This window comes from Nicotiana sylvestris, chromosome 6 (genome assembly GCF_000393655.2).
Source record: "Nicotiana sylvestris chromosome 6, ASM39365v2, whole genome shotgun sequence".
NCBI classification, from domain to species: Eukaryota; Viridiplantae; Streptophyta; class Magnoliopsida; order Solanales; family Solanaceae; genus Nicotiana; species Nicotiana sylvestris.
Window position 1 is genome coordinate 129,037,214 of NC_091062.1, and position 12,760 is coordinate 129,049,973.

General features: G+C 40.2%; 1 protein-coding gene across 1 annotated transcript; it reads right to left on the reverse strand.

The window, feature by feature from the left end:
* Positions 1 to 2,106: 2,106 nt before the first annotated feature.
* LOC104246587 (transcription repressor OFP13-like) lies at positions 2,107 to 2,490 on the reverse strand. Its single transcript, XM_009802408.2, has one exon. The coding sequence runs from the start codon at positions 2,488 to 2,490 to the stop codon at positions 2,107 to 2,109; it is 384 nt and encodes a 127-aa protein (XP_009800710.2).
* Between the last annotated feature and the right edge of the window lie 10,270 nt (positions 2,491 to 12,760).

Consider the following 12,760-nt stretch of genomic DNA (forward strand, 5'->3'; position numbering starts at 1 on the left):
TAGAGAATTCACATGAGTGAATATTAAAGAACTAGAAAGTTCTTTACAAATTCTCTTATATTGCTTGTTCTCATTAATTAATATACCAACTAAATTTGGGATTGAATCCCATGAATGCTGGAAATATCAAAGGTGAATATGGGCCAATTCACCTGCCATGTATACCACATAAGATGCATTTATGAGATGGTTACATGTGCAATTATTATTAACTCGCAACATGGTGTTTTGCGAGGTAACTTGCTCAATAGTTTAATTTCGAGCATAATTTCCAGATTTTCTATTCAAGAAGTTCATCTTGATAAGTTGGTTTACATCACAACTGGTTTAGCAAAATAATTTATTGAGTGCCTCCACTTAATAGCTAAATTGTTGCTGATGAGAACAAAGTTATCTATATCAGTTTGATATAGGTCATATACGAAAGTATATTATATTCTCCCCTCACAAGTGGTTCGGGGTCAGGAACCAAATAATTTCATCTTGTTATTATTGATGTGCGGTGTATATATTGATTAAGACCATAACGCACAAAGATGGGTTCCCAAAATTGAGGAAGCAAGTTAGTTTTTCTAACATGAGGGGGAGACATGATAAACAGTTGAGAAAAAGTTACATGGAATGAATTATCATTTGTACATTTAGATCCTCGAATAAGATAATATGAACTTGAAGTTCATAAAAGGATAATTCATTTGCAATATATTTCAAAGCATGCCATACGCATCTGCTGACCCAAAGAAAGTAACTATATTCTCATTGCAAATGCTCATATTAAGTCCTAGAAGGACAAAGTCTATGGTACGCTTAAAGCGTATAAACAAATCGGTTTCAAATAAAACTTCTTGATAAAGAAGATGAGAAAATGATCAAACTGATCATAATAAGGAGGCAAGTGATCTAGAAGATCACATGACATAACACTTCATAAAATCTCATGAGAAATTCGGGTACCTGAATATATGAATGAAGAGATCTCTATATTATGTCTTTATGAAAAATTATTGGAACCGATATAAAATGTTCGTCGATGACATCTATCATAGCGCTAAGTATAGATGGGGATCTTAAGGCTGTCGAGACAGATACAAAAATATTGGCCAAATAGACGATATACAATTCAAATAGAATTGGTTTAATATGAAAGACATGTAGTTTTGGACATGTAGTTCAAATACTTGAAAGTATAAAGTTTGTGCAATCAGTTTTCGATATCTTATTTGTCTAGCATGACATGAAAACTTGATATGCATTTAATTAAAGTACATTATATGACTTAACCTATATGACAATCCTTGAAGGATTCAAATCACTTAAAGCAAATACAATTCTTGGTCTTGAAGTACCACATCCTAAGTACAATTTGTGCACATATGTATCTTGCTATAACTATAAACATGATAATGTGATAGCGAGAATACCTCTATGGAGATATTGAAAAGACCATTCTATGGAAGTTTATGAAGACATTACATCTCTATCAAGAATGATGATTTCAAGATGCAATATATTCATTCAAGTTAATATGGCTGATTTGTTTATCAAGTCTCTACCAAAGATCGTTTGAAGATGGTGCACAAGATTGGAATGCAAATGCTTAAAGATGTGAATTAATGCTCTCATCAGGGGGAGTTAATACACGTTGTACTCTTTTTCCCTTACAAAGTTTTGTCCCATTGGGTTTTCCTTGCAAGGTTTTTAACGAGGCAACCAAAAAGCGTATTGTTAGATATGTGTACTCTTTTTCCTTTTCTACAATTTTTTCCCATTGGATTTTATTTAGTTAAGGTTTTAACGAGGCACATTATCTGTTGAATAGACATTCAAGGGGGAGTGTTATAAATAGAATTCTATTTAAGGTGAATGTCTAAATTTAGAGAGATTCTAGGGTTTATTGCTTGGTGGCTAAGCCAATCTCTCCCTATAAATTGAGGATTCTATTCCATTGTAATTCATCTCATATCAATAAGAATTCTCTTCTCTACTTTTCTCTGCAATACTCTTCTTCTTCTTTTATTGTTTCATAACAAAACATATAAAATTAGAGCAGAATAGCAGAAAAATCAGGATTAATTGAGTATTTAGTTGAAAGATGATGATCAAACATTAAGAAAAGGATGAGAGAAGCAAACACAAGTCAACAAATGCAGCAGCTATGACATCTTGATTCTTCATATTATTAATCCTCAAGAACCAAGTAAGCAAATCTTCAAAGAGCTGCCAATCCATTTCTCCACTTGGCTTCAAACCATAAGCTTTGGTCATTTGCTCCATTGAATGCAAGAAATCTATTTTGGGATTTTCACTTTCCACAGCTAAGACTAAACAATCCTTGAAAGGGAAACCAACCATTGATAAAACTGAACACGACTCGTCTTTTTCGAACGATAGTCTCCTTGATGCCAATGCTTCACGAGCCATCTCCAATAATGCTTCCTCCTCTGGGCTTGAACTTGAACAAGCACATGATTCTGGGATTACAGGAACCATATTGTCTCCAAAAGATTGTAATTTTCTTTTCTTCTTCTTTCTCAAGAATGAGAGAGGTATTAGACTCCATAAAGTCCACTTCATTTTCGAGGAAATTAAGCTCCAAAACTCAACTTGGAAACTTTAGCTTCAACTTATTAGCTGGTTTCTTGTTAATTCAGACCCAAGGACTTAAACGGCTTTTATATATAGTATTGCTGGCTGATTTATTTAGTACAGCAACTGTTAGAGAAGGGCGTACATATTAAAGGAGCCTGTTTTAATTGAGGTGTTAAAAGTCGCTATTTTTAAAGAGACATTGCTTGTATACCATATAACAATCCAACCCAATATACTATTGTTTGTTTTTTACCTATGACCCGTTTTAAAATACTTTGTTAGGATCTAAAGTTTGCTTCCTTATATGCTTAGTGTCTCTTTCGAAGAGACCATTGTGGAATTGCTTAAGGTGTCATATACACCCCTCCCTTTAGGGACTCAAGATAGAGCTTGTCCACCATCATCTCAAAGATGTGGGATTCAGTGTTTAACATTTAAGTTTGCTCCATCAGTGCCCAAGGTTGCTTGTTGAGTAGCTTTGGGACAATTTATTATAGCATGTACATCCCACTAGTGATAATATTTGTTTTAGATATTGCACGACTTTAAAATGCATCGCTAGGGTCTAAGTTGGTCCCTTATATACCCAACATTTCTAGTGTTTTGCTGACAGAAACACATACTCTTAATTATGAAATTATGGACAAATCTCTTGATTAGGATAACATCACTGTATATTTTAAATTAACTTAGTCGCTTCTTTAAGGAAGACATTAATTTATAGAGTTGAAAAAGAGATTATCTAAATAAGCATATATTTCATGAAAACGTATGTCCTTTTACTTTTAAAACAACATGAATTTAAATTACTAAAACTAAAGCCTTCAATTTTTTGTCACTACTGTACCATAATAAAGAGCCAAATTTATGGCAGGCAGCGCTCACCTTGTTCGATAAAAATTACTTACTCCAATATTTATGAAGCATAAATTACGTTTATACAACACCTAAAAGCTTCCTCAAGCAAATAGTGGGAGTAATTTGGATCTGGACCCGGCCTATTCTGTATGCCTATTTCAGAAAACGATTAGTATAGCATATACAATGTCATAAAGATACTATTTATAACCTTGTCTTTGATTACCATTTAGTGTTCGATAAGTGGTTGGAATTATAAATTATTAGGTGAATGCCTTTATAATTTACTAATGTAATAACTGTATTGGTCCAAATTTGGCGACTCGACGGTAACGGATAAGAAAGACAAAGGACGGGGTCAACCATGGTGTAACCACTGAAGGTTGCTCTCAAGAAGGCTGGTGCCAAAAACGGGCAGCCGAGATGAAGAAATAACGGTAGCATAGGTTCAGATATAGACATAAAAAATATTCCTTATTTTGTACTTTTTAGGGTTTTTGAAAAATATCCCTTATAAATATGAAGAGATAGAGAACAAAAACAAATATGAACTTTTTGATAAGAAGACATTGTAAAGATTGACAAAAGAGAATATACAAAAGTTATCTTGTTCACTGATTATATCATTCAAGCATACGTAGTTTAATCTTTGTTCACAAGATCCAAAGATTCCATACCTATCTTCACTTCGCGCCTTTCCACGTCACTGACAGAAGAAAGAAACATCCCAATCATACAATAATTGGGTAGTAGATCCTTTCTTATAACACTTATTACCATTATCTACATTTTTTACATACTCATTCTATCATATTTATTATTAATTATTGAGTATTAAATCCGTTATTTAATGCTCTTGAGCACTGTTCATCTCGCGAGTATTCTGTTATATTCGGTCTAGAATTTATTAAGTTCAACTAAGATTTGTCCTTTAATTCATCATTAATTGGTTTAACTAAAAGGTTTAATACTTTTTTGGTCAAACAATTTGGCGCCATCTGTGGGGAGCTTTTTAGTTAAAAGTTTAGTTCTTCTAGATCATAAAAAGGGACAACCATCTTTTCCTCATTTTGCATAAACTAACAATGGCCAGAAAAGGAGATGCAAGACAGAAAGCAATAGCAGGTGTCACTACGAACATTTTGAACACCATCAACGAGGATGGAAGAGAAGACAATGAGAGTATGACGCCAAGCGTTACGCCTAGGTGGAGTGATTCACCTCCTCCTCATGAATGTATAACTACTTAATGCGAAAGGAGAGCTTCTACATCCACAGCTGAGGAAGAACTGCCAGTGGTAAAGAAACTGTTGGAAGAGTGGCTGACAAGTACTCTCAATGACATACTCGACAAACCCATTCAAAGAACTAACCGAAATGCCGCGCCAGCAGATGTCATAACGATCACCGATGAGTAATCAGCTCCCCCAACAGGTAACACTCACACCATTGTTGATGCAAGCAATGATGCACTGACAGCCATCTTAAAGAAAATGGAACAGATGGAAAACGAAAATAAGGTACTCCGCGACCAGATGAGAGAACATCAAGAAAGGTTCGATAAGATATATACTAGGAGCACCAAAACTGCTACCAAAAGAAGATGTCGGCCGATTTGTTGAACAACCATATAACGAGGTGGCATCCCGCATGCCATACCCAAGACCTTCAAAATGCCACCATATTTGAAGATATACGATGGCACCATAGACCTAGAAAACCACATGATTCACTACGTCACAATAGTAAAGGGAAACGACCTATTAAAGGAGCAAGTACCGTTAGTGCTACTAAAAAAGTTTGGCAAAACCCTAACCGGAGGAGCCCTAACTTGGTACTCACAACTACAACATGATCCATCACACCATTCGAAGAAATGGCTGATAAGTACGTCACCACCCACGCCAGAGAAAAGAAAGCGGATGCCAGGGTGAACGATATATTTGCCATTAGGCAATCGCCAGGTGAGGGACTAATGGACTTCCTCGCTCGGACAGGTTGAGAATGAGCTTACCAAACGTATCGAAGGGGATGGTGGTAACAACCTTCTAAAACGGACTGAACAAAAGTGGGTCAAGGGCAACCAGGAAGCTGTTAAGCAGGCTTATGAAATACCCTCCCACCACTTGGGAAGAAATCCACAACGCCTACTGTGCCGAGGTGAGAGCAGACGACGACAACCTTAATGGTCCAACTCAACGTTTAACGTCAATACAAATAGAGCCAAGGAAAGACCGTCGTAATAACAGTCGAAGAGATCAGTATGGACCACGCCTCAACCGAGACAGTCATCAGCCCTATGTCAGAACCACCATTCTGCCATCCCCTCGACATATGGAAGGGCCATCTAGGCTGCTCACAAGGACTCAACAAAATGAAAGAGGTATGCCCCCCACTCTTATTCGCTCATAATTTTTGTGTGGGCACCTGAAGGAGCTAATGAGTGATCGAGGACGAGCCAACTTTGGCCGCGGACGAGAACAACACCCGGGCCCTCCAAAGCCGCCTCGCCCGTACCATTCAAATGATCATCTACGGAGGCGATGAAGCAGCAGTCAACCATATAAAATTTACCACCACACACAAGCTGAAGCGGTCAATCACTCATGATTGGTATGATGACCTCGAAGAAAGTATCATCTTCGATAAGTCAGATACTAACAGTTTGATTTTTTCTCACTCCGATGCTTTTGTGATTACTTTACGTATTTCAAATAATGAGACAGAAGCGACGCGTGTATTATCCATCCTCAAGTGCTTGCACAAATGCGACTCGAAGACAAGATAATACCACGTTGCATAACACTAACGAGTTTTAACAATGCAGTCGAACGAACCTTAGGAGAAATAACACTACCCGCCCTGGCCGGAGGCATCACCTTAGAAACAACATTCCATGTCATGAACCAGGACACGGCTTATAGCGTAATCATAGGACGATCGTGGATACACGCCATGAGGGCTATCCTATCCAGTCTATACCAAGTAATCAAATTCCCTACCCGTGAGGAATATACAATATCCAAGGCGAACAATGCACAGCCCAAGAATGCTACCGCATCGCCCAAGATTGCACATTTACTCAATAGCTAAAAGGAACAAGCTTAGAAGCATAGCAATTAACGAAGGAGGGGTCCGAGCTCGAGACCGGAAAGACGCTATTAAAGACCCTAACATCGTGGAGGCCACAAGATCGACAATAGAAGATCTCGATCCCGTCCAACTGGATAGAAACAATAATAACAAAAAGGCCTATATAGGCCGTAAGCTCTCTAAGACAGGTAAATTTCATGAATTCTTAACCAATAATGCCGACCTGCTTGCTTTTTCCCACTTAGATATGCTAGGGATTCTGAAAGACGTTGCCACAGAGATTGAACGTCGATCCTTTCTACCCCTAGTACGCCAAGCGAGAAGAAAATTCAATGCTGCAATCAACGAGGCCGTCAACGAGGAAGTGGATAAACTGCTCTCTAACTGCTCGATCCGAGAATCTAAATATCCTCAATGGGTCGCCAACGTAGTCATGGTCAAAAAGAAAAATGGGAAATGGCGGATGTGCATGGATTTCACGAACCTAAACAAGGCCTGCCCAAAAGACTCCTTTCCTCTGTCTCACATCGATCAACTCATTGATGCAATGACATGGCACGAGTTGTTGAGTTTCTTGGACGCCTACTCAGGCTACAACCAAATCCTCATGGAGGAAGAGGACCAAGAGAAGACTACTTTCATCACCCATCAAGGAACATACTGTTATCGAATCATGCTGTTTGGCTTGAAGAACGCAAGGGTGACTTATCATACATTGGTGACCAAAATGTTCAAGAACCAGCTCGGCAAAACTATGGAGGTTTACATAGACGACATGTTGGTCAAATAGAAAAGGAAGGAAGATCATATCGACCACCTAAAAGAAGCCTTCGAAATACTGAGGCAGTACGGTATGAAGCTGAACCTCGAGAAATGTGACTTCAGCATAACTTCAGGCAAGTTCCTCGGGTTCTTAGTATCACAAAAAGGCATCGAGGTCAACCCCGACCAAATCAAGGCCATTAAGGGAATATCTGAAGTGTTAACCAGCAAGAAACAGGTGCAAAAACTAGCAGGTTCCATTGAGGGAATATCTGAAGTGTTAACCAGCAAGAAACAGGTGCAAAAACTAACAGGTCGCACAACTGCCCTATCAAGGTTCATTTCACGATCCTCCGACAGATGCCACAAATTCTTTAACGTACTCAAAATGGACAACGGGCTCCAGTGGAATACAGAATGCATCGAGGCCTTAAAAGAGATAAAGGCATACTTATCATCTCCCCTGCTACTCGCAAAAGCATAACCCGGTGAGCGCCTCCTTATATACTTGGCCGTGTCAGCAGTCGCGGTAAGTGCAATAGTGGTCTGCAAAGATAAATGTACGCAGTCTTCAATCTATTACGTTAGCAAAACTCTAGTTGACGCCGAAACGAGGTACCCTCACCTCAAGAAATTGGCCCTGGCCTTGGTCGTAGCTTCACGAAAGCTTAGACCCTATTTTCAATGTCACCCCATATCAGTAGTAACGACCTTCTCTTGAGAGGTATCCTGCATAAACCCGAATTGTTGGGAAGACTTTCCAAATAGGCTATAGAATTGAGCGAGCATAATATAACATATCAGCCGCGAACAACGATAAAATTGCGGGTACTCGTTGACTTCGTCGCCGATTTTAGCGCCAAAATACTAACCGAGGTCGACAAGGAAATTTCTCAGATCTCGTCTGATATACCCGACCTATGGTTCCTATACACCGATGACACATCCAACGCATCAAGATTTGGACTAGGACTCGTACTCAAGGTCCCGACAGGCGAAGTCATTCGCCAGTCCATATGGTGCCCTGATATGACTAACAATGAGGCCGAGTATGAGGCCGTAATTGCAGGATTGAAACTAGCTCTCAAATACGGTGCACGCCGAGTCGTCCTCAGATGCGACTCGCAGCTCGTTATCAACCAAGTCACAGGGACTTTCCAAATCAGATAGTAGAGGCTACAAAAGTACCAGGTGGAGATTCATAAATTGATACTAGAGTTCGATGAATGTCGACTCGATCAGATACCTCGAGCACAAAACATCGAGGCAGATGGTCTCACCAAGTTAGCAGCAGCCACCAAAACCATTGCAAAGGAAAATGTGGTCACCCTCCTGCGTTCATCGATAGACCAACTCGAGATACACTCTATAAATTTTACTTGGGACTCGCACAACCGTATTGTAACATATTTGCAGGAGGGACTACTCCCAGCAGACAAAAAAGGAAGCCAAAAGGCTTCAAATGCAGGCGGCCAGATATAGCTTCATAAATCACGAGTTATACAAAAGAACTTTTGGAGGCCCCTTAGCGAAATGCTTGGGGCCGAATCAAACAAGGCGCATACTCGAGGAAGTGTATGAAGGCCATTGCGGTGCCCATACCAGCAATCGGGCCCTCGTCAGATGCCTCATTCGAGCAGGATATTATTGGCACAATGAAAAAGGAAGCCGCCGATTATGTTAGGAAATGCGAACCGTGCCAGAAATATGCCCCTATAATACACCAAGTGGGCGAACACCTCCATTCGGTTACATCTCCATGGACGTTCATCAAATGGGCAATGGACATTGTTGAACCCCTCCTAGCAGGGCGAGGTAATGTACATTTCCTTTTAGTTTTAACTGATTATTTCTCCAAATGGGTAGATGCATGTGTGGTCACCCAATTACGCGAACATGAAGTTATCACATTCATATGGAGAAACATCATATGCCGCTTTGGCATCCTCAAAGAAATCAGCTGCGACAATGAACCCCAATTTACCGGAAAGAAGACTGCCGAGTTCTTCGAAAAATGGCACAAGTGAATATTCTCCATGCGATATCACCCTACCGGTAACGGACATGCCGAATCCTCCAACAAAACAATACTGAATATCTTGAAGAAAAAACTTAAAGATGCTAAGGGACTATGGCTGGAATTACTCCCTGGGGTACTGTGGGCATATCGCACCACACTGAAAACAAGCACAGGAGAAACGCCATACTCCTTAGTCTAAGGGACTGAAGCCATGATACCAGTTGAGGTTGGTGAACCCAGTCTGAGATACTCCAACGAAAGTGGGCCGAGCAACGATGAAAACAGAAAACAAGACCTCGATGAAATAGAGGAGCGAAGAGACATGGCTTACGTAAGAATGGTAGCCCAAAAGTAACAAGCAGAACAGTACTATAACAAGAAAGCCAAAGTACGACCACTCAAAGTCGGGGACTATGTACTCAAGGCTAAAACACAAGCGAGCAAAGATTCTAAAGAAGGCAAACTAGGAACCAATTGTGACGGGCCATATAAAATCACAGCGGCAGCAAACAAAGGATCTTTCCCACTAGAAACAATGGAAGAAAAACTACTACAAAATAATTGGAACATCGGCCACCTCAAATAATTCAACTTTTGAAAACAGACGCCCCCCGCGTCATACTCTTTTTCCCTCATCCGAGTTTTGTCCCAATTGGGTTTTCTCAAAGAGGTTTTTAATAAGGCAACAAATGGGGCGTCTCGAAGTTCAAGTATGATTCATCGCCCCACCTGCCGACTGCTTCTCCAGGCCGAACGATGAAGGGACTAGATACATGGAAACTTCTCCAATATATGTATGAAATGGACATGTATAGTATTCTCCAACGAATGAAATAAAGAAGCATTTTTAACTCTCCACCAAGATATTCTCCAATGAATGAAATAAAGCAACATTTTACTCTCTATCAAGTTTTTTCAGATCTCACACTCGACCTTGCTCGAATCGTTCTACATTCGACCTCGCTCGAATCGCTCTACATTCAACCTCGCTCGAATCGTTCTACATTCAACCTCGCTCGAATCATTTAACATTCGACCTCGCTCCGCTCGAATTGTTCTACATTCGACCTTGCTTGAATCGCTCTACATTTGACCTCACTAAAATTGCTCTACATTCAACCTCGCTCGAATCGCTCTACATTCGACCTCGCTTGAATCGCTCTACATTCGACCTCGCTCGAATCGTTCAACATTCGACCTCGCTCGAATCATTCAACATTCGACCTCACTCAAATCATTTAACATTCGACCTTGCTCGAATTGTTCTACATTCGACCTCGCTTGAATTACTTTACATTTGACCTCACTCGAATCACTTTACATTCAATCTCGCTCGAATCACTTTACAATTCGACCTTACTTGAATTATTTTACACTCGACCTCGCTCAAGTTACTTTAAGATCTACGATCGACTACGCCAAAACACTACACGCAAGCGGCCAAAAAAGTCATGGACTTCACCGCATAGAAAACAAAAAGACAATGACAATCCGGAAATACATAGCAAAAAGGTAATCATTCCATTACAACTGTCATATTACAAAACATTTTACAAAGGGCCCAAAGACGCCCTCACAACAATATCAGGGCAAAACAAAAATAAGTACAATGGGCTTACGCCGCGTCATCCCCATTAATGTACCGGGGCATAACCACAGGCTTCACGGGCCGCACGTGCTTTAACACGGACACCCTCAAGTTCTGCCTCGAAAACTTTCCTGTCGGTCTTCAGGGACTTGTACATGTCAATCTGAGCCTGGGCATGAACCAACATCTCATACAAATCCTGCGCGATGGGATCGATAGAAGTATGAGACGTAGATGGCTGCGACTGCCGTCGCATTTTCCTCAGCCTTCAAAGCAACAACCTATTCATTTAATCAGGACAACTCCGCCTCCAGATCCTGGATCCGATCTTCTAACCTCGCCACCTTGAGCACCGACATCTCCACCTCATTATCCCGCTCAGACCTACAAACACGGAGGGCATCATCTAAGGCTGCTACTTCGGATATGGCGGCCACCCTGACTTTTTCGGCATGAGTCAATTCTTTGACCTTAACGCTCAACTCGCCCTTAGATTGACAACCTTCGTTTCCCTCCGCCCAAGCTCACCAGTTAAGGAATCCACCTGCACTTAAAGGTCAGAGTTCTCGTCCATTACCCCCTTGCTTACCTCGAGCTCATCCTCCCTGTCCTTAAGAGCCGCCTCAAGCTCGCTGCATTGACCTATGGCTTTCATCAGCTCATCATCCCATTTCTTCAGCTCCTCAACTTTCCTCCCCAACTTCTCCTCTTTCTATCTGATCCCGTCACGAAATAGCTGAAACTCGGTTTCTTGGTTGAAGATGTCGGCCAGCGTTCGGTGCTTGGTATGGTACTCTTTGTACTTAAAGGTAACCTTCTTAAAAATGGCCGTCCTCTGCTCATCCCACCGGTCGTGCTCAATACCATGATGAGAGTCTGACATGCAAAAGAAAGAAAGTCAGCATAAGCAGATTGTGCATGCGAAACAAATCCTAATAGTAAAAAACACTTACTCGCAAAGCGATGCCAGAAATACTCAGCGATAGCTTTGTATCACTCATTGTCTATAGCGCCGTGTTCTCAGAAGCAGCGCACAAGGGGGCAAAGGACGTCATTGTTGATACCCAATTTTTCCCTATAACATTTTTGAAGTACATATATATCCTTAAAACTATGCATTGGCATCTATGGGTATTTTTCCATAATTTTATATTTTTTAATTAATTTATCTTAATATTTTCTTCATATAAATAATTACAACATTGCATTACAGATGATTTTAAAACATCTCTTGATTTAATATTACCATTTATGGCCTTATTAAGCTCTAATTAATTTTACAAATGGCCAGATTTACACCTTTTGATTACAATTGCACTGATTTTGCAATTATAGCCCATGTACACATCACTGCATAATTTTGCCAGAAATTGGTCCCTTATATTTTTAAAAGATTGAATAATTATTTTGAGGCACTTCTATGCATAAAAATTATTTTTTCTTATTGTTAATTATTTTATAAAATAATTTTATTCAAATATTTGGGTATTTAACAAATAGCCTCTTAATCTCCCTAATTTTCGGACCCAAAACAGCCTAAATCCCTAACCCAATTCACCCAAGCCCAAAGGCAATTAGACCCGACCCAGACCCCTCTAATCCTGGCCGTTGATCTCTGAGATCAACGGCCCACACTAGTTCTTACCAATTTTAACTCCAAATGACCCATCCTAACCTAAATCATTTTTCACCACACCACGCCGTCACCCATTCCCTTCTCTCTTAAATTCTCTCTACCTAAACCCTAATCTTCAGGCGCCGTCACCGGTTTAGCTCTCCGTTCTACGATGTTTCTCTGTCGTCTTAGGCCTATGTTGGCCTCCTACTTGCTATGGTTCATCAATTTCTTG

Bases quoted from the DNA above. Each gene is read 5' to 3' on its own strand.
- LOC104246587 (XM_009802408.2), bottom strand. From the start codon at position 2,490: ATGGTTCCTGTAATCCCAGAATCATGTGCTTGTTCAAGTTCAAGCCCA.